Raw genomic sequence first — 23,106 nt, forward strand, 5'->3', positions numbered from 1 at the left:
TCTCGAATAAACAATAGGTAAAGCTTGAATCTGGAGTTCAACACAAAAGAGAGTCTCATTTAATTTTGAAGAGCAGATCGCGCATCAACTGCATTCTAGAACCGATGGGGCGCAATGTATATGAACACGTAAGCATGATTGGGGCAATTTTCTTAGTGATGATATTAATAATGTACAAAAGCAAAAGGGGATGCATGCAAGCTTAATAAGAATCCTAGCTAGACAAAAAACACGGAATTGCATGTGCTCGTATCACCGTGAGCCGACTAGAGCCTGACTGTCGGCGAGCGCGGCCGCGCGTCGTCGCTGGTACGGGCGCGGCATCTCAGCTCGCCCGGGTGGTGGTGCAGGGACGACACGGAATCCAGCTGCCGGTGCTGCGTAGCATAGCCGCCCAAGCTACCGAGGAAACCTCCTGGGAGCTGAGGCCTGATGTACCCCACCAGACAGCCAGACAGGCTCGGCGAATTGGAGCTAGGCTGCCGGGCTGGTAGCCGTTGGTTAGCACGACAGATCGATCGATCGATCAATGCAAGCACGCGGCGAGAAGTACAAGCGCATCCCACCGCTGCGCGTCAGGTCAGCGCCGGTGGACGCGCGCCGAGCACACGGATCCAGCTTGAATCCATCATCCATCCGCTCGGCCAACCCTCCACGACCCCGACCCCCTGGGCCGTCCGCTGGCACACATCGCCCGCGTGCCTGCGCGTGCTCGCCCCCGTTCGTTCGCTGCAGCTGATGAGAAGCAACCTCGCTAGTCAAACGATCGAGCGGCTGGTGACCGGCGGCCAGCGACGAGTCCGTGTGTGCGCGCTACCTGCTACGACCTCTCCGACTTCGACGTGCGCCAATGCAAAGACCAAAGCGTACATACATCTCGGTTTATCTATGCGCGATCCGTCCGTGCGTGCGTATGTATTACAACGGCTCCTGTCTCCGACTAATCTCCGCGATTGTTTTCGCCGCCCGTGGCTTCCTCCGACTAATCACGAGACCACCGCAAGACTAACAAACTAAGGTTGGTTTGCTAGTCTTGTGGTGGTCGCGTGATCGTTGGTCGATCCATTAGGTCTTGTTGCACTGTTGTTTGCTTGTCTGGATTTTATCTTTTTTTTAATATAATCGGTTGCTCTCCTGTCTAGTTCGTTTAAAAATAAAAAGCAAGTATGTAGGTGAAAATTTATTGACAGGACAGTCGTGTTTTGCAGGGTAATTAATTTGGTTCACAAGGAACGATAATTTTTTTGATAAATGCAAACCAAAATCATTGTTGCAGGTCTTGTTTAGGGACGTACTACAGTTGCAGCAGAGTGACGGCCGAAATGAGTTGTTGACTCAATCATGCCGCGTTCTTAATTCAGCGGCAATGCAGTTCTTCGTGCTCCCATAGATGGCATTTTATTATTAGAATTGGGCGTTAATTCTAAATGTTTTCTTTTGTGTATCCTGCAGTGTTTGTGAAGCACTAGCATTTACATCTAAGTATCTAACAATTTTGGAATGATTCCTCTCCATAAAAAAGTTGAAAGCGGAACTTTCTTCCATTACCTAAAAAGGGTATGTGGAAATGATCTGCATGTTCCGAGCTACGGAAATTAAGTATATATGGACACAAAATTTCTAGGGATTCTTTATATTTAGAGCCTGCTTGGTCGGGTTCCAATTCTTGCCAAGCCAAAATCAGGACATTATCTTGGTTGGGTTCCAATTTTAAGAAACTGAGTTGGTGTTCCAGCACTATGCAGTTCTCTGATGATATTGTGGGTGTAGAGAAAATTATCTTGTATGCTTCTTCGCTTGATGAATATAATGCACTTTGCGCTCTAGATACAATCTGATACAGGTTTCCCAGCCAATTTGTTGGTCATCAATTTGGAGACAATCTTAACAATGCTACGGGACAGACTGATTTTCCGATAATCACGTATGAGACTACACGTCCTGAAAATAAAGCTAATATATATGGTTTTAGATTTTTCTACGTAATATTTTACAGTCGATTTTCACTTAATCCAATTCAATAGTGACTTGATCAGCGATGCCACAATATTTCTGGCCACCGCAAACGTCTTTATAAGAATATCAATTAGACATATTACACAGGGTTTGAGCTCATTGGACCAAAATTGTTTGTACGGTATACTCAAAGTACGACGATCTAATTGATCATTGCTGCTTTTTTTTGAAAAAAAAAACAAAACAGGAGTGTTGCTACGCTGTTTAAGTAGGAAGTAAGAAGAAGCCAAGCGACTAGGAGGCTAGGATCATTGTTGTTCTAACTGCAGTTTTTCCATCCTCTACACCCAGTGTCGAATGACCCAATATACAACATGCTATCAATGGATATCACATCGAGAAATGCCATTTACCTAATTAGGGAAGGGTCTCTACTCTCTACTCTCTATCTTTTTAAAAGAGAGAGAGAAGAGAAGAAAATAAACCGGCAAATATTATCCTCATGAATTTTAGAATTAAATGTTGGCGAGTGGGTGCACTTAGATACATCATCTCTCAAATTATTTATTTAGGAACAACAACTTGGCAAGTGGGTGTGGATGAGTCACTCGGATGACACGTGGGTAAAAAAATACCACATATGCAGCTTTAGCGAATATTTTTTAAAAAAGTCCTTGCTAATCCTATCATTTATTTGAGTTACATTCCTTTCCAGGTTTCATACCATGCTTTCTTTTAACCTCGGAATGTTGTAAAACCTTAAAAAAGTCATATATTTCATGAAAAATAGCCAATTTTTGTGAGGTGAAATAAAATATTGTAAAGAATAAGGAATATGTTTTTGTTTACCACGTGCATTGTTTACCACGTGCATCGTATAAGCGCAAAATATTGATCTTTTGATTCGTTCCTCAAATGGACAGTTGGAAACTAGGCTGTGGAGTGTCACACCCTGAAATTTTTGGATTTCAGGATATGATTAAAAAGAAAAATAATTAAAAAATAATTTTCTCATAATTTTAAAAATTTTCCAACATTTATTTTCTTGAGTGGAAATTTATTATAGGAAAAATAATTGGTTGTTTTTCCAAATTAAATAGTATTGTTTTGTGTGTGTTGCATTCATGCCAATGCATCTTGGTGTTTCTTGAGTGCAAAATATTTTAATATGCATTTAGATGATGTCCAGACCCTTCTGAGAATTTTCTAGCTTTTTCTGGAATTCATTCTCATTTTTCCTAGAGCTAAATCTATTTATTAGAGGGCTCTAAATTTGCTTTCACGAGTTCCAAGTATTTTATTTGGACTTCTCACATCCCAATCTATCTCTAGGAATTTTCCTAAAATCTTAGGGATTTTATGGATATTTTTTGTGCTCTAAAAACATTTTCTAGAATTTTCTAGATTTGTTTTAAAAGTAATTTCGGAAAATGGTAAATCTATCCTATCTTTTTGGGCCGAGCTCATGGGCTCGATCCGCTCCAACCCGTTAGCCACTGGGTCCAATCTCTAGCCCAGCCTAGGCCCACCTGGGCTCGGCCACCAGCAGCCTTGGCCGAGCAGCTGCCTGGGCGCCTCCGCTGCCGCCGAACCTGGGTGTGTGCGCCAAGGCAGGCGCAGACCCACGCACCTATAAAAGGGTGAGTTCATGTGCCTGCGACTCCCTTGCACGCCTCTACCGTCCTCGCCCGCCGTCGCCTTGTCGCGGTGCGCCGCCGCTTGCGGGGACCGTCGAAGCAGGGCACCGCTGCCAGCCGCCCGTTTCGCTGCTCGTGGACGCCTTCGGACTAGCCGATGCCACCATGAGCTCCGCAAGGCCAAGTTGCACACCCACCGCCGCTCGTCGTCGGAGCGCCGCCACCGCATGGAGCCCCGTGCCAGCCACCGTTTGCTGTCCGCCGCCGGCTAAATTTCCGGCCGGACTCCACCTGTGAGCACCGGGGAGATCCCCTCAACCTCCTCTCTCGTTTCCCCTCCTCACCTTGGTCCCCAGCTTGCTGAAGCGTCAGCAAGCCGGCCGGCCAAAGCCGCCCTCGCGTGAGAGGAAGAATAAGCCCTGACCCTTATGCGTTTTGGCCCTTGGAAGATCCTCTAATGTTTAGAAGTTTTCTTGTGTCTTGCAAGTTTCCCATAAAAGCCCCTACATCTTTTGAATCCTTGCAAACCAGCCCCACCGGAGCACTTTAACAGATCTAACCCTAGGCTTTGACCTAATGGCAAGCACTATTCCATGTGTCTTGCCAATCTTCTCTGCTAGCCCCTGAGATCTATAGTTAATCCTGTTTCGGTCCTTAGAACCTTGTTTAATCCATAGATTTCACGTTTTAGCTTCGGCGTTAGATTCATATCAACTTAAATTACGCATTAGAAGCAGTGTTGATCATATTCTCTGTTTTGTAATTTATTCAAAAAATTAATATGATTAAGTACTTATATACTTGCTTTTTTCTAATTAAAATCTAATTAGAGTTCAACCCCGCGTTTTCATAACTAATGTAAATTTGGCTAATACTTATTTAAACAACTTTTCCAATTAAAAGCTAATTAGAGCTACCCCTCGGCATTTTCATAATTAAACTCATTTGATTAATGATTATTTGATTTGTTTTATGAATAGAAGCTACATAGGTTATATCTTGGGTTTTCCTTATTAAATGTTAATTTGACTAAAGTAAATATAAATGTGTTTTTATTATATTTGGTTAGTTCAACCTGAATCATAAAGCTATGCGCTTAGATGTTTACATATACTTTATTTTCAAATTAAATGTTTAATTTGCATAAATTGTACTTGAATGTTTATAAATAAAATTGGGCTAGGCTTTACATCGTCTTTTCATATGTAAATATGACTTGATTAGTTCCAATTAAGGGTATTTCTCTGAAATACCTTTACATTGTTTTTCTCAACTAAAATAAATGAAGCATGCAGCTCTTATATTTTCTTTTATAATTCAAATCGCTTGATAGCTATGCCTTTTCAACCTTAGTTCCGTTTTTTAAGTGTTTCATGCGTCCTCGCGATCCTAGAATCAAGCCTATCCTTTAATACGTTCTTTTAAAGCTTTTCTTTGATGGGTGTATTGTTCTTAGTTGTACTTGTTTGTTTGCTTGTATGTTTGTGCCGGTGATTGCTTCGAGTAGAAGGATCGCTGTTTGAAAGATTTGAAGATTAAGAGTTTTAAGAGAGTAAGAGCTGAATAGAAGTAAGAGTAACTTTTCTTTGGAGAAAGGCAAGTGTCCCAACCATCCATCTATCTATGCCTATTTTACAAGAATACCATGTATTAATTGGAACATGGAGTGACCATCTAGGAAAACAGTATAACCATAAGACCAACAAGCTATGATCTTAGCTTACTAATTTGAAACTCTGGTTTGTGGTGGTCTTACCGAAAGGGTAAGAGGGGGTCTTGTGATAGGGTATAGCTCGCCCCTTTGAGTGGTATTCTATTTGTAGATACTCACGTTAGGGGAGGATTATGCACACGCAATCGTTGAGACCTTAGCGGACTACTATCTACTAGGGAATCTTTGTAAAGGCTTCGTAGCATCCCTGTTCAGTCACACCTCGGTAGTGTGATAAGTGCCCACTTTTACATAGCATGGTTGGGTCTAAAGTTCTCTTGAACTTTTACACGACTTATGGTGAAAATGTACAACCTCTGCAGAGTGTAAAACTGATATATCAGCCGTGCTCACGATCAAGAGCGGCCGAGACTCTCACATGATTAACAAACTTGAAGATGAACTTCAATCGTTGTTTTGGTTATTTCTTGTGACCTTACTAAGTACCAACCATAAGTGTACTCACCCTTACTTACTGCTGCTCAGAAAAGGAAGGTGTGTGAAGTTTTTTGAAGATGATGCTGAGTTCTAGGCGTACACAGCCCCAAGTTGATTGCCTGTGAAGTTTGGAGCCTCCGTTTCCAGGATTAAGCTGTATATCTCTTATAGACTCGTAAGTCATAATTTATATTCCTTTACGTTATACTGTTACTATTCACTGATGATGTCATTATATGTATGAAACTTGATCTGGCATACATATAGATAGCACTTGGTTTTGCTTTAAAACTAGGTGTGACACGGAGAGCTCCTCGAATCTATTTCATTTGACTTTCTTTTTACTTGTAGTTTTGAACCTCAAATCATGAAGTTACATGTACGTAAAGTTTAGTTGGTAGAAATAATTTAAAACCTTATCCTCTCTCCTGATGCTTGACAGAAATAGAAGGGGAATGATTCCATCCCTCTTCTTCGACTTTCCCTATTTTATATTTATTCATGGCATACATCTTTCTTCTCACTCCAGTGCTGCTAATGGTGGCCAACAGCTCCTGATGTTGCTCTAGCCTCTGCCTGTTGCTGCTTGCCGCCCCTGATCCTGACTGCTACCGGTGTCCCTCCCTGTTCTCCGTTAAAACTTTTTCGGCAATAAAAACTACCTACGTGCCATCTACACACAATTCCAATTATAAAAGGAGTAAATAAACAAAAGACTAATTTGCACACGTAAGTGCTAATTGTGCGCATAAGCTACTTACGTGATATTTTTTTTGTCCATGTGTCGTCCTGGTGATCTATCCGCACCCACCTGTCAAGCTATTATTCCCAAATGAACAATTTAAGAGATGATGTATCTAAGCGCACCCGCTCGCTAAGTTTATATAATAACGACGCGTTTAACTCTGAATTTTACGTGGTAAAGTAGCAAAGCCCTGCACCCTCGCCGGCCGGTTTTTATCTGGGCCATTCCTGCCGCTATCCCGAATGTTCCTGTTGCCACAGGGGACGGGAACACCGCCGCGCGCTTGACATCTGATGTACGCCACCCTCCCTCACCCTGGAGCACGACTGGCGCCAGCCCCGCCACCACACGCGGCCGCCAGATTTTCCCCGGAAAAGTTGGGGGGCAGCCGTCAGGGAGCGCGCAACTCGCTCCGCCCGCCGCCGATATTTTTTCTTCCGCGCGCGCATCCCCCGCGGCAGCGGGTTCCTTTCCGCGTCCCATCCGGCGATCCCGGCCTCCAGGTTGTCCTAGTTGCGAAAGGCGACGACGCGAACAACAGCAATAGCGCGGCGTCGTCCCGCGCGCGTCGCTCACCTGCGCACGGCGCCACGGCCAGGATCAGGACTGCGGGATCCCACTTTTCTGGGGCCGGGGCGAGTGGCCTTGTTGGCTGCTGGCCCTTCCAAATATCGAAAGGGCGTAGCGTAGCTGCTGCTTCTTCTTCTTCTTTTTAATTTTTTTTGCGCAGATTCAGCAACGACACTCGACACGTAGGCTTGCTTAGCTGTGCTGTGCGGGGAAAAAAAAAGAGAGGAAAGATCTCAGGCGCCACGGAGGCCACTGGATTCTTCAGTTGTCTGGTTGATGATGCACTTGACGACGTGCGCTTCAACTCTTTGATCGTAGTTGTGTATACCTTGAAAATGCATAATTTTTAATGGGTTTGCACATGTACCACAATATTACTCCCTCCAGTTGTACATGTACTACATTGTTATGGGATTTATTAATTAACTTTACCTAAAACAAGAGATTGGTGCTAGTAGATTCAAAACTAAAAATGTGTTGACAACATATAGTTCTTTCAGTTATGAACGCCACACTTATATACAAATTGTAGGTGATTTTTTTTAACTTTGTGGAACACGTGCTACTGTTCAAATCAACATATATCCGACTGTGATCAGAGGGAGAACGGCATTTCTCGCAACTATAAATGTGGCATTGTGGAGAAGGCATCTTTGGAACCAGACCACTCCATTTCTTGAAAGTCAATATATTTTCTTCCATTCAAATAAGTATTAAACTATTTACCATCGACCTAATTATGCAATCTGTAATCATAACTTCACACTATAAATACAGAAAGCTAATGAAAGGAACAAGCAAAGGCGCCAGAACGGCACACACAAACAGCGTAGCAGAGTCGACCACTCCACCCTTTATATACCAAACACAAGCTCACCCTGTAAACCATACCGCCATCGCAGCAAGCGCACCAAAGCCAAAGAGGCGGCTTTGCCTTGCCCCTGAGGCCCTGACCCCCTGCCCGTTGCCTTGGTGCCGCGCGCCATGGCCGGCACCAAGAGCAAGTCGTCCTCCAAGGCCGGCTCGCCCCTCCTCGGCAAGTACGAGCTCGGCCGCCTCCTGGGCCGCGGCACCTTCGCCAAGGTCTACCACGCGCGCTGCCTCGCGGGGGGCGACCCCGTGGCCGTCAAGGTGCTCGACAAGCCCGAGCTGTCCGCCACGGGCATGGCGGTGCGCGTCCTGCGCGAGGTCTCCGCCATGCGCCGCCTCCGCCACCCCAACGTGCTCCGCCTCCACGAGGTGCTCGCCACGCGCTCCAAGGTGTACCTCGTCATGGAGCTCGCCCCCGGCGGGGACCTCCTGTCCCGGCTGGCCTCCCTGCCGACGCGCAGGCTCCCCGAGCAAGCGGCGCGGCGGGTGTTCCTGCAGCTGGTGTCGGCGCTCATCTACAGCCACGCGCGCGGGGTGTTCCACCGCGACGTCAAGCCGCAGAACGTGCTCATCGACGCCGACGGCAACCTCAAGGTCTCCGACTTCGGGCTCGCCGCGCTCCCGGACTCGCTCCGCGACGACGGCCACCTGCACACGGCCTGCGGCACCCCGGCTTTCACGGCCCCCGAGGTGCTCCGCCGCAAGGCCTACGACGGCGCCAAGGCCGACGCCTGGTCCTGCGGCGTCATCCTCTTCGTCCTCCTCGCCGGCCACCTCCCCTTCGACGACGCCAACATCGCCGACATGTGCCGCAAGGCGCACCGCCGCGAGTACGTCGTCCCGCGGTGGGTGTCGCAGCCGGCGCGCCGCCTCGTGTCCCGCCTGCTCGACCCGAACCCGGCGACGCGCCTCGCCGTGGCGGAGCTCGCCAGCCACCCCTGGTTCAAGCGCTCGCTCAGCGTCGACTCGCAGCTCGGCGGCCTCCTGGGCGGCCAGGCGGAGCGCGAGCTGGCGTTCCAGGCCCCGCCGGCGCTCAACGCCTTCGACATCATCTCCATGTCCCCGGGGCTCGACCTGTCCGGGCTGTTCGGCGACAACCGGCGGACCCGGGAGAAGCGGTTCATGACGACGGCGTCGCCGGAGCAGACGGTGGAGCGGCTCGGGCAGGCGGGCGCGAAGCTCGGCTACTTCATGGTGGGGAAGAAGGGGGCGGAGCGCCTGCCGCTGGGCGGCCTGTCGGGGCTGGTGGCGATGTCGATGGAGATGTTGGAGGTGTCGGCGGAGCTGATGCTCGTGGAGCTGAGGCTGGAGGCCGGCGACGGCGACGAGGCCGAGGCGTTCGGGTGGGAGGACCTCAGGGTGGAGCTCGGCGACGTGGTCACGGCGTGGCACGTCTGCGAAGAAGGTTGATTCGCAGGCGGAAATGGGAAGCTGCATGATCAGAATTCTTTCCTAGGATCGACGGAAAGTGTTTGTATAGCAAGTGTACAATGTGAAAATTGATTAGGACGCACTGTAATGCTGGAAATTAACTAGATTGGTAGTTCAATCTAAAGTGTGATGCTTGTCATGATTAAGTAGGTTGTCATATACCGTATATAGTAGATCTTCGTTCTGGGATTCTTGATTTGTTGAAGCAAGTCTCTCCATTCCGGTCCTTGTGCAGTTTTTCAACAGCATGCTCGCTAGAATTTGATAGGAAACAGTTGGATCCCAGAGCATTGGAGTAACAGGAAAATTTTCCGAAAGAAGACTGCCATGATGGCTACTCTACAGTAGGTATGCATAGCATATGCAAGCACCCCAAAAGTGGTATTAGCTTTGAGTCGATTGCAATACGAAGCAGGTTGCGGTGGTGTTTGGATACGAGGTACTAAAGTAGAAGGGTCACATAGGATGTTCAGACGCTAATTAGGAGGACTAAACATGAGCTAATTATAAAACTAACTGCAGAACCCATATACTAATTCGGGGGATGAATCTATTAAGTCTAATTACTCCATCATTAGCAAATGGTTACTGTAGCACCATATTGTCAAATCATGAACTAATTAGGTTTAATATATTCGTCTCGCGAATTAAACTCCATCTGTGCAAATAGTTTTATAATTAGACTATATTTAATACTCCTAATTAGTATCAAACATCCGATGTGATAGATACTAGGGTGTATTAATACCCCTGCAATTGCAAGAGTGCTGCTCCTGGCCCAGTCAACCACCAGACTTGACACTGCACATTCCCCTGCCCTCGCATTGGACTCATCGCCTTCCCCTGACAGGGGCAACCAAACCGCAGGAAAACCGTCCATTCTTACCCCTGTAGCCACCCAGCTAGGCAACAAGCCAGCAACACTCATCTCCCTTGTCACCTCCTCCTCCCCATCGTTGCCTATCAAGTCAATGCGTTCTTCCGTAACCATTTCAGTCCGTCCAAATTAATGTGCTGCTGAATCTTGTTGTGCTCAAGAAGATGCCATCCTAATTATTGTTAACGAAGAAAACCATGGCACAAAAGGTATGGTTTTAGCAGATAGGCCGACTAAAATACTGCGAAAATTCATTAGTGGAAGTCGTAGTCGGCATCGGCTCCAACTGAGATGAAATGGTGTGCAGGATCAAGTGGAAGGTACATGCATGGGAAACTTAAATGGGGGAAAATCTGAAATCACATCAATGGCATCATCTTCAGTGACTTTAATTTTGGCAGCACCGGATGCATGATGAGTAGAACTCGGTAGAAACCACGCCAGTCATCTTATTAAACACCTCGAATGCAGACCCACACACACAAGGCACGCAGTGCACAGCCTGCTGAGTTCATCAGCCACTTGAACTTGCTAACGATTGAACTATTGAAGTATCGGCAAATTGCGCCTACTAGCTAGCTAGAGTAGCGCGCAAGTGGATGCGTGCTCGATGCCGACGTCAGCGAGAATGGGTAAGATCTAGGAGGAGGAGAAAAGGGAGTAGTGATCTTGACATGATAAAAACCAGCTGTGTCACAGAATGACAATGCAAGTAGGTTGTATAGGCGGTCTTCTATACTCTGTACCATCTCGGTTGTTCTTCAGGATAATTGGTTCTTTATAAACAGCATGAGCTCCGCAGCTGCAATTTCTCCATTCTGACGTCCCCAACAACCTGTAAAGTGGTGAAAGTGAATTAAGTATGTTTTGAAGGTTTCGCTAGATGTCTTCAATTTGATTGCTGTGGGACATAGATTCAGGAAAAAGAAGATCCGATGGAACAACATGTGCAAGAAAAGTACGGAGTATATGTCAAACGACATTTGGTGTCCTCATCTCTTCGTCAGTAGACAGTAGGTCGGTTTTAAATTAAAGAGACCTTACGATAGGCAGAGTCGCATTGTTCTTCTCGACCTCACCATCTCTTACACTTCATCCCTGCCCTCAGAACACCATGATTGGAGCTAGCCAAAAGATGCGGCCAACACACATGTGACGATGATAAGTTCAGTTGGAGCATGCATGAATCTGCATATACGCACGAGGGCACACGCATCCTCTGAGAAGAATATTCCTATGAAAAGCATGCTTCGCGCCCAGCTAGCGAAGAAGTCTGACCCGGAGTCCGGAGATGCACTGCAACTTTACCAACTCTGTGGATGGAGGAGTTCCTGTTTCTTACAGTCAACGCCAAGGAATCCAGAACTAAAGATGAACGATACTCTACCTAACACCCCTGCACTGCATTACCCGCGGAACTTGCTGTCGTTTTGCTGCTACCATGTACTGGGTTAGTCTAACTGTGTCTAGGCGTCTCACCTCCCATTGGATGTCAAGAAGAAAAGGTTTATACTTCTTCCTTATTACAGCCAAAAGAAAGTGCAGGTGGTCACAATCAGAGATGAACAGTCCCGCATGCATGCTCTGGAATCTGATTGAAAGCGCGAATCAAAGGATTCAGGGTGGTAGAAGCAGCTAGAAATGCACACGCTTCTTCATCTTCATATTCCCCCCTTTAAGAAACATAATTGTAAACAACACGCTTCATGCAAGTCCTACACACCATAGCAGGAATTAGAAAATTACGAAATATATGCAAATATACAAAGCCCAACGTCAACTCTGCAAATTCACGATCTAGGCCTTTTGTAGGCCCAACCTCTGCAAGTCAGTATGGCTCGGCCCAAACGGACGTTAGCAGTGGCGGCCCACTTTGCATCCAACACGGGCTGCATCGTCGTTGTTACACGAGACGAAAACGTGTCAAAAAAGGTGGGGAGCCTGTCACATTACTGCTCCTCCGTCACCTCACCATAGAACGCTATCCCATCTCAGAGAAAAATATCCCTCCCACGACGAGCTCGAGCAGCAGCAGCCATGGGGATAGCCGTGGTGGCAACCGTCGCGGCGGCCTCCTCCTCCTCCTACCTCGGGGTGCCGCCGAGGGCCACCGCCGCGGCGAGGGCACCGGCCCGTGCCCACATCGCTGCGGCCGGGATGTCCTCGAGGGCGTCCTCGTTCGTCGGGGGCGGTGGAGGCGGGCTCGCGGTGGCGGCCGCCTCGATAGCCGCGCGGCCGAGGAGAGCCGGTTCGGGGGGAGGCGGCGCGCTCGGGTGCAAGTGCCTGTTCGGGTTGGGGGTTCCCGAGCTTGTGGTCATCGCCGGCGTCGCCGCGCTGGTGTTCGGGCCCAAGCAGCTCCCCGAGATCGGCCGCAACATCGGCAAGACCGTCAAGAGCTTCCAGCAGGTGAGGATTGGGGCTTAACTCTAACGGCGTTGTGAACAGAAGCTCCAAATTACCGGGGATGAGTGTGTGTGGTACACTGGTACTGGCAATTGTTGACTGGTGGTTAGCAGCTGCGGAAACAAGTGATCCACTTTTGCTCGAGATGCTAAAGCGTAGCTGCGTAGGTCTTGTTCGTAGTGCAGCTACCGTCTTTACCAATTTACAAGGATCTGCTTTGCTAGCACTTTCAGTTTTCGTAGAAATTCTGAAGATTTTGGTACTCTAGACTCTAGAGAATGTTCAATTTAGTACCCTGTGGCTTATAAAACATAGTGACGTTCAGGGGTGTTATCATGCGGTTTTGTGGGACAATACCAATGGAAGGAAATGTGGCCACATTGCTTTCTCATTTTGACTTAAGAGTCCTGTTGATTGTTATTGCAGCGTGATGAGTGACCTTGGGTTCAGGGATGTATCAATGTGTGATTGGAGTGATGAGGTTTTCTACAGCTCATGTTTTTTGAACTGCAAGGGGAAGTAGGACATAGTTTTCGTTTAGGTACCTTCTCCCAATTTAATTGTTTGTGATGTAACTGAAAGGGTATTGCCCGTTCTTGTGCATTTGCAGTTGGGCACTCTATCAGAGTCCTGCAGATTATGATAAGTTATTTTTGTTTCTGACAAAACATGTCATATAGAGAGGTTAGAGCTGTAGTATGCACGATACTTTCTGCAATCTTCAGGTGCCAGTGTGCTACCTATTGCATGAACTTACTTGATGAGACTGTTGAAATATACTTTCTTCTAATTTCTGTGGTCTTCAACAAACAGTTAAACAGAGATATAGCAATCATGATTGGATTTAGCTTCCTAAGTCAGATAGGCAAATAAACTGAACATTCAGACCATACCACCATAGCACTTACTGGAACATGCTGTATTCCTATTGGCTAAAGCACATGATATTACTTGTGTATTCATTGCTACCTTATCAGCTTTGTCACTTTGTCCTGTGCAAATGTGTATATGTTTTTGTCATCTGCTTTGCTACATTACATTATCTAGTATATAGTTGTGGTTGCCATCCAACATTTTTTGCCTCTGCATACTTGAACAATGAAACTACTGCCCATTTAGATTGACCTGACTATATATTTCTACATTTGTAAACTAGTAGCCCCAGCATGCTAAGTCTTTGTTGCTTTTAACAAAATCAGGAACAAACAGGTCTCTGGTCTAAAAGTTAAGGTGATTTGTGTGTTATGATCTATTTTTGGTTGTTGTTGGCTTGGCATGCTAAGGCTTATGGTTTACCCAATCTACTTGGTAGCAGATAAAAGCTGCAGAGAAGAAGTGATTTCAAGGCTTACAAAGGGCAGCTCACAAAAAGTTGAGAAGTGTTTTCATTTTGTAATGTCAACAGTTAGTTCAACTTGTTTTTAGGAGGCAGTGTGTGAAGAAGCTCACTAGAGCTTTGGCAACTATGTCAGCAGTAGTTTGATTATTCCTTAGTAACAAAAAGTTTGAACTTCCTTTTGGCCTCACTTGTAAGAATTTGATAAGACTGATCCATATTAGTGTGCGATATTGAGTTGCACTATTTGAAGGCTACCTGGGTGTGTGCAGTTTGTGTTCGGTTTTCTGAAGACAAACTACTGACCAAGCTCTCTAATCAGTCCATTCAATCTTTTTTTTTCATATTGTACAATTGTTTACTGACCCATTTGTCTAACTTCTCTCTCAGGCAGCTAAGGAGTTTGAGACTGAACTGAAGAAAGAGCCTGGGGAAGGTGGCGACCAGCCCCCACCTGCAACCCCCACGGCGGTAGGCGACGGGGAGGAGAAAAAGGGGCTTGAGGCATCGTCAAGTAGCAAGGAGAGCACATGAGGATCTATCAAGATTTGTTAGGGCTCTGTATGTACAACTGTATTCTGGGCTTCTGGAGTTACCAGCAAATTCCTGCCCATTTGTTTTGATCACCTTGCCAAGTAGCGATATTATTCGTAGTTTGTACCCGGGAAGAACAATTTTTCTGTGAAAAATGTCATGTTGTTCAATATGAGGCTTATCTTGAGCACCCCTCCGGCAAACGCGCCCCGCCACACCAGCCCTGTCCTTCACCCTCTCTGGCCCCGCGCCGCCATCACCCCTGCGGCCTCGCCGCCCAGTCGTCGTCCATCGGTACCGTGCTCGAGCTGCCCCATCACCGTCCGTCGACGTGCCGCCGTCATCCTCCGTCCGCGCCGCGCTGTTGCTGTCCGTCGGCGTGCCGCTGCTGTCCTCCGTTGGAGCCACGCCCGCGCCGCCCCGTCGCCGTCCGTCGGCGAGCCGCCACCGTCCTCCGTCGGTGAGCCTCGCTCGTGCCACCCTGTCGTCTCCCTCCGCCAACTTCTCTGGGGGCAAACCGGGAACTTTCACCCCGCGGATGAGATGGAGCCGCGGGGAGCCATTTTTTTTCTCCTGCTCCATTAAATCGCTCCAGAGAGCGGATTTTGTGGTGGCTCTCGTGGAGAAGCTGTTTTACTCAGCAGGGCTTCACCAGGGGCGTGATTGGTTGCCTTCCCTGGCGAGCCAGGTTCGCACCAGCGAACCAGGCTGGCCGGAGCCGGGCTCAGCTCGTGCAACATCACCATGATTGGTTGCTGAATCCCTCCAACCAAACTCTAAGGAGATATTGATTGGTTGCATGCATGTACATAAATTTTCAACAGCAGATGCACCGCCAGCGCTCGTCGTTGCATCCAGGGACTGGCTCCGGAGAAACGATGAATTTGGCCGCACCACGGGAGCCAGGCTTTGGGGCACCTTTTGCACCCTGCGGGCCAGGCCCAGGAGGGAGTCCAGGTAACCAATCATCCGGAGGTTGCACGCAGGATGCTAGCAACCAATCGCACCTCAGAAGCCGTCGGTGAAGTCGGTTGGGAAGCCTGCCAAGGGGGCAGTATTTCAAGAGACAGTAATTCCAGCCAAGGAGCATGGTTGTGACATGTGAGCTGAACACTGGAGGTCTGGAACAGCAATCCTGAAGAAAGGGCAATGTGGGGCCAGCATGACAGCCACGTCGGTAGCTTGTGGGGGTCCACGCGTCGGTCACCGCCGCCGCAGGTTCTGGGACCACTTGCAGTGATTGAAAAGACACCCACGCCACGCTGAAATAAGCTCACGAGCTCCCCCATCTCCGGCAGAGAAAGGCGAAAGCCCAAAAATATCACCATGGCTATCCTCGCCGTCGCCTCCCCGCTCAAAACCCTAAACCCTAGCCCCGCGGACCCCCGCCGCAGGCGCCTCTCATATTCCCTGCTCCGCCTCCCGCCGCCGGTGCCACGAGGGCGCCGCCTCTGGTGCTCCGCGCAGTACGGCGAGACCGCGGCACCGCCCACGACGACGCCGCGGCCGGCGGAGATACCCTGGAGCAGGGAGCTCTGCAACTCGGTGCGGCTCATCGGGACGGTGGGCACCGAAGTCGAGCTGCGGCAGCTGCCCAGCGGCTCCGCCGTCGCGCGGGGGCGCCTCGCCGTCTGGAAGTCGGCCACCGAGACTACATGGTATTCCTAATTTGATTGGTGCTACGCAATGCTAACTTTTCTTCCATTTATGGCGTCGCGTGTTTCTACCGTATTATTCGGGTCCGGCAGCGAGTTCGACCGTGTCTGGCGGTCACTCGTTGTAGGCATGTAGCTTAGTGTGTGTTTAGGGAGGAAGGGAGGGAGGGGTAGTTGGTGGATTTTAGCAATATGATTGTTGAGACCATGAGGTGAAGCTTGTTTTGCAGCTTATATACTGAGGTCAGGAGATTCTAACGAATTGTGGAACAGACCTTTATTGCTAAACAGGAACATTGTTCTGGAGTAGTGAAAATTTAAGCATAAGTTTCCTTAGGTGTTTAGTAAGAATGCATTTTTTTTACAACTTGACAATATTCAGTAACCTATTTTTGCTTTACTATGATGACAGACAAATGAGCTTTGATTTCTGAACACTTACCGTATAAACAGACTAAGCATTAAAGTGAGTTCTGAGCTCTCCATGGTGAATTGACATTCGAGTAATGAGTATATTTGTTTGCTAGACAAAAAAAACAAAAAATTAAGACTTAAGAGACAAACAGGCCCAGTTATATTTATAATGCAGATATATAATACTACCTTTTACATCCTCTCAGAGTAAAAAGTGACGGAATGTTTTGGTAATACATGCTTTGTAGTAATTACTGTTAAAAATTTATTGTTTAATGCGGGTGATTATACTACAGGGTGACTCTACAGTTTTGGGATGATCTCGCCCTTGTGGCCTCTGAGCATGTGAAGAAGGGTGACCGGATATTTGTTTCTGGACGGCTTGTGTCAGATACTGTTGATGAGGGGCCTGAGAAGCGGCATGTTTACTACAAGGTATCATCTTTGCTAGGTTGCTCTACATGCTATTATTATCCTACTTTTCTGTGATTATGGTGGATTGATGGGTACACTCTTTCTCAGGTTGCAGTTCAACAGTTGAATTTCATCGAGTCCATGCAGCCAGTTCGGTTGTATGAACCAGAGGCAAGCGATGATAACCCAGGTATGGATCTCAGTTAGGCTGTGAAGCCTTCTGTTGTTATCATGAAATTGCTGCATTTTCCATTCTTTCTGCTCATATTCCTGTGACTCTGTGAGATATATTGTCTCTGGTGATTTGTTCCAATTTTGTAAACATTAGTAAAGTTGTTTGGATTGCTGTTACTAATATTTTTGGGCTACCATTTGTTTCATGGCCAATCTTTGTTTTAGTTTTGCTAACTTCTTGATTGCTAGTGTTTGATTTGAATTTAGTATGTACTTTTAATTTTCTGCTAATTAGCAGTGAACTCATAATTGCATACATGGTTAATTAGTTTGAAGCTTAACCAAGTAATGAATTATAGCTTATGCAAGTTCCTAGACTAGCACATATCAATTACATCCACTGTGTGTACATTCAGTAGTACTTCATAGCGGTGATTAGCTGCTGATCATGCATGAGAGAGCCGTAGAGAACATAAGTATAGTGAGGATGAGGGACAATTCTTCCATTGGCTTGCCAAAGTTTGGTGGTAATCCCAATGGCAGCCAAATTGCAAGGGCATGAACCAAATGCCTTATGTGAACAACCTGGTGCCTCCCTGTTGGTCATGTGTCCCCTCTGTTTTTAAATATATGATGTTAGGACAATCTAATTGGTTCAAAATGAACTAATTAGCTTGTCCTAAACGCCATCTATTTAAAAAAGGAAGGAGTATGTACAAATGAACCCAAGTTTCTTTTAGTATCATGGCTACTATTTTCCTGTAATAATTTTATATGCTGTTAATGTTGCCACTATGCCCCCTCATTTATATGTATGTGAAAATAAACATCACTTATGATAGGTCCCTATTAGATGGCATGTTTCTCGAAAATATTTGCCTAAGTTTCAAAATATAATTTTCTTTGCACATTCTGCAGTGTAGGTAGTCACCTCTAGAAGATCACAAAAACAGATTATTATATGTGTACTGACATGTTGTAGAATGTGCAACATGCTATAAATTTCTTTCGAGGTGAATCTTATTTTTAGGAAAATAGCAAGGTGTTCAAGTAGTCTTACCTGAATCATTCTTGCAGAAACAGTTGATTAATGTAGCTGACTTTTTTTTCAATTTTTATAAAATGTTTCACTACCCAATGGTGCACATAACTAGTTTCTAGATAGCAGTTTATTAATGCAATGAAAATTCATAAAAAGGTAAGATTAACTCTCCTTTTTCGTTGAACCGAAGGTGGAAGCCGTGGTGGTTATTTTGATTCTACCTCTAGTTCATCTGAGGATAAGAATAGGGATAATATCAGTTCGTCCTCTCGATCAACTGAAGAGCTGTGGCAAGCCTTCTTTGCTAATCCACTTGACTGGTGGGATAACAGGACAAATAAGGTTAGATGTCTTCTTTATCTTGTTCATTGGGATTGTTTAAAACTGTATCAATTTATCCTTCTACAGCCTACAGGTAACAGCTATCTTGTATGTAACCGACTTAAACCTTTTTTTTAGTGTGTACCAATTTTCAAATGGAAATAGAAAATACCAGAGGACACATGAGAAGTCTAGAACCAATCAAAATAAGTTCAAATATTTACTGAAGGAGAGGGATAAGTGGTTTGTGGACTGTGGATGAACATTGAAACAAAAATGATAAGCAGCCAAACGTGGTTAGGAAAGATATTTCTTTTGTTTTTTACTAGTGAGTTAATGCTTAAGTTCAGATCTTCCTAAGCCACAGCTTAATCAACGTACTGGCCATACTACTGTCTAACTCATGTAATTATTTCTTTAGTGGTTCAATGCCAGTCCTATATGCCAATCAGAATTAGAAAGTCACTCATCCAGAGTGATAAGCAAATTTAGCACCAATAGCAAATATAATTCAATTTGGCATCAAGAGTTCAAAAACCTGTTGTGTCTCACATAACACTAATATACTTGCGTTCAGCGTTTGCTTTATAATTCGAACTTGAACTTATTGCAAGGAAGTGTGTATCTATGTATTGTATACCTTGCGACATATATTTTAAACTACTACCTAGATGTAATCATGCAACTACTTGTGTCAGGGCTCCAACAACACAAAAGGTCAAGACAGGATTTAGGATGTAGTCTACAGAATGCTGTGCATTTTAAAAACACAAAAGATCAAAAAAGATTTAGGATATAGTCTAGAGAATGCCGTGCACTTTATATGCCTTTTATATAGAGGTGGACTAAATCAAGTACTATTTCAGACTTTAATGGTCTTTCTTACTGATGCCTATATATACAAATATCATCTATATATTCAAAAACAAATATTATCGCTATTTCAGACTTCACCCAGATCATTAAAGATTATCACATTTCTTATTGATGCATTTATTTATTTGCTTCAATAATTTGTCTATCTTATGGTATGTTTGCTGGTTTGTTTGATGATGTCAAATACATCTGGCTTATGACTTCAACAGAAGAACCCAAGGTATCCAGACTTCAAGCATAAGCACACTGGAGAAGCACTGTGGGTTGATGGGAGGAACAACCCCAACTGGGTTATATCTCAGCTGGCAGTTCTGGACTCAAGAATGGGTTCTCTGCAAGACAATGAGAGAAAACCAGTCTCCTATATGTACGCTGACGACTTCATGACACTGGATGGCAGCCGATAGTCTCCATGGAGGAGGAAGCCTCGCACACTCCATTCTACAGTTCGGCTAACTGTTATGTCGAAAGCGTGTTATCGGGGTAGTCCATGAGTGCTGTCACAGTTTTGTACTTTTGATGTACATATCTGGGCTCTGGAAGGTTTATCACGGATGTGGACGTGCGGTGGTCCGTAGTATTTTGTAGTAGCCTCTAGTGTAGTTATGGCAAACATATAAACAGAAGTCGTTTGGCACATCGTAAAACGTAGGTTGGTTGAGTGTGATCTTGTTTGTGACATGATCTTTTACCTCCGACGGTGAAACTATACTGTTGCACTGAGTTGACTTGTGAGTTGTGACCACTCGTGAAGAAGTAAACTGGGGGCACTTATATTTTACCACCCATGTTTGTCTGTGAGGCAGAGGCAGGTATCCTAACTACAGCGGATCCAAAGCTTTCGAATACCTTTGAATGCTTTCATTCCTGGATCTGGATGATGTGATGAACCGAAGCCACAGCCATGATTCACAAATATCATGATACGTAGATGAGCGATGTGCTGTCCATGCTGCAGCAAAGATAAACGAGCGCCATAGTTTACAAGTTGGACTTCAAGAACACGTGTCATTGACTGTTTCATCACGTTGCCGGATGTTGCAACAGGGTCGATTGAGGTTGCTAATGGTGACGCTGCTGTGATTTGCACAAGATCAGAGAGACGGTGCGCCGGTGGCCACTGCAGTGTCGCAGCACGATGGCCGCCGAGGCATACAAACCAGGGATTTGCATAGCTTAGCATTTAGCAAGCCGGCAACGGAAGAATTTTGCGCACGGCACGTCCGGGACACCGGATGAAATCAAGGGCTGCGATGGGATTGGCCACCAGGTGGAGGTGGGGTCAGTTTAGCCAGCTCCAGCCTCCAGGGCAACACATCACACCCGTGTATCAGATCTCTGTGGCCATGCGATCGAAAGCTTCCACGCTGATTTTAAAGTGGTTAACGGGAAACTGTTTGTGCTTGCTCCTGCGGGGAAAGGTGGTGGGTGTTTTGAGGAGCTCTCCGTAGATTATGAAGTGATTCTTCGCAGATTGTTTGCGGTTCTACCTGAGAGGCATGAGCTGGTAATCCCAAATATTGAATTCATATGTAGCCGTTATATCTGAGTCTGGAATACCCACCAACCCTGAATACCTATTTAGGTGTACGGTGCTATGTATCCTTATGCGTACAATTGCCAAAAGTTGTCCTTTTCCTAAGAAATGCATACGTTAGACTTGGTTATGACTCCCACTCCCACTGTTACTCAAGTAGAGCCTTCCGTCCGGTACTAACGCGCGGTCGTCACGTACGGTTTGAGCCTCAGCAGGTACTAAATGGCGGCACGTGAACCGCGTGGTCGACAGCTAGATTCCTCAGAAAACCATTTAGTACTGGCTGATGGCTTCAGCCGGTACTAAATGGTGAGAATGCCACTTGCTGGTTGAAGCTACCAGCTGGTACTAATGTCATCCACTTGCTCTATGTATAAATAAGCTGCTTCCTTAGCTTCCTCCCCAAGCAAGCTCAACCATTTGCTCGGACTTTGTTTTTCTTCACTCGACTAGCTTCTTCACTAGACCGGTTAGCAACTTCATTCTCCCTTCTCTGGTCATAGTATTCTAGTTTTTTTTGAATGAGCTATTACAAATCGAGTACTTGTTACTTTATTAGAGTGAGAAGAATGGAGAGTTTTTTAGAATGAGTTTTATGTTACAAATGGAGTACTTGTTGATCTTTTAGAAGGAGGAGAATGGAGAGTTTTTTATAGTGAGGAGAATGGAGAGTTCTTTAGAATGAGTTTTATGTTACAAATGGAGTACTGGTTGATCTTTTAGAACGAGGAGAATGGAGAGTTTTTTAGAGTGAGGTGAATAGGGAGTTTTTTAAAATAAGTTTTATGTTACAAATGGAGTACTATCTTGTTGATCTTTTAGAACGAGGATAATGGAGAGTTTTTTACAGTGAGGAGAATGGAGAGTTTTTTAGAATGAATTTTATGTTACAAATAGAGTACTTATTGATCTTTTAGAACAAGAAGAATGGAAAGGTTTTTAGAGTGAGGACTAAATATTATAAACACATTTACTCTATCTTTCCCATACCTAATCTTGATCAAGTTATTTATCTAATACGAAGTTCTATGTCCATTTTTCACGTAATACGATGCAAATGGATCGACAATGGATGTAACACCTTCGCTCCTCCAATACCACATAACAGAAGAACTTCGAGTCCACAAACTCTGGCTGAACAAATAAAAGTATCTTGAAATAGTTTTCAAACACCTTTTGGAACCAGATTTTCATAATAGAAGTATGGTGGCCAATAGCTGGTTCAGGTAGACATTTGCTCACTGACCTTGACCCGTCGACTTATGGTTGGTTTTGGATTGCAAAAATGAGCCATACTCAGTGAACAGGTCTTTTGCCTGGACAGACTATTGGGCCACCATACTTCTATTATGAAAATGTGGCAGTTGCTTCCAAAGACATTTGGACAATTATTTCAAGATTCCTTTATGATATTCAACTAGAATAGGTGGACTCGTAGATCTCATGTTGTACCATTATTTTAGGATTGGTATATCTTTTTATCTCCCAAATTAACGGTTGTGATGGGGACGATCCTATGTTATAAATATCTCATTTATGTAGGACTTAATATGTATGATGAATTTTTATCTCTACTATTCATATATATAATTTACTCTAGTTAATACTCTACATATGTCATGAGGACTCGTAGTTAATACTCTGGTATCTTCAACCAGTACTAACATGGCTTCATGCACACCAACGAAGGTCTAAAAGAAGTCCTACACCGGATCAAGTACGTGGTGGTTTGGCAAGCTGACATTACCTTATCATCATCCATGACTTCGGTGAGAATATTGGAGAGACATTCCACCTGCCCTACAAGGCTAGGGATAGTGCATACATATATGCACTAGATTATGTCGATAGGTTCTTAGGAATCGATATTATCGATATAAATCGTAGTTTGTATGTTGCGATGATTTATGGCCATGACGTGGACGATCCTAGGTTCTAATTATCTCATTTATGTAAGATTTAATATTATGAATTTTGTATGTAATGTACTCTAGTTAATATTTGTGATGAATTTTTATCTCTACTATTTCATATAAATACATATATATATATATATATGTGTGTGTGTGTGTGTGTGACAACCTTGTCATAATGATTGAAACATTTTATTAGAATTAAGACAGTGTGCGTGGGAAAGAAAACTATGAGAGGCGGATAATTTCAGG

General features: G+C 45.3%; 2 protein-coding genes across 2 annotated transcripts; both read left to right on the plus strand.

Annotated features, from left to right (window-relative positions):
* The first annotated feature begins 7,873 nt into the window (after nt 1-7,873).
* On the plus strand, nt 7,874-14,680 carry LOC101768777 (CBL-interacting protein kinase 7). The gene is made up of 3 exons (XM_004982316.3): nt 7,874-9,332; nt 12,481-12,641; nt 14,365-14,680. Exons 1-3 carry the CDS (start codon nt 8,042-8,044, stop codon nt 14,506-14,508), a joined length of 1,596 nt encoding a protein of 531 aa, XP_004982373.2. The 5' UTR covers nt 7,874-8,041; the 3' UTR covers nt 14,509-14,680.
* A 1,106-nt stretch (nt 14,681-15,786) lies between these two features.
* On the plus strand, nt 15,787-20,185 carry LOC101769188 (protein OSB2, chloroplastic). Its single transcript, XM_004982317.2, has 5 exons — nt 15,787-16,166; nt 16,874-17,012; nt 17,100-17,181; nt 18,398-18,549; nt 19,614-20,185. The coding sequence occupies exons 1-5, from the start codon at nt 15,835-15,837 to the stop codon at nt 19,809-19,811; spliced, it is 903 nt and encodes a 300-aa protein (XP_004982374.1). The 5' UTR covers nt 15,787-15,834; the 3' UTR covers nt 19,812-20,185.
* The last annotated feature ends 2,921 nt before the right edge of the window (nt 20,186-23,106 follow it).

This window comes from Setaria italica, chromosome IX (assembly GCF_000263155.2).
Source record: "Setaria italica strain Yugu1 chromosome IX, Setaria_italica_v2.0, whole genome shotgun sequence".
Classification (NCBI taxonomy): Eukaryota; Viridiplantae; Streptophyta; class Magnoliopsida; order Poales; family Poaceae; genus Setaria; species Setaria italica.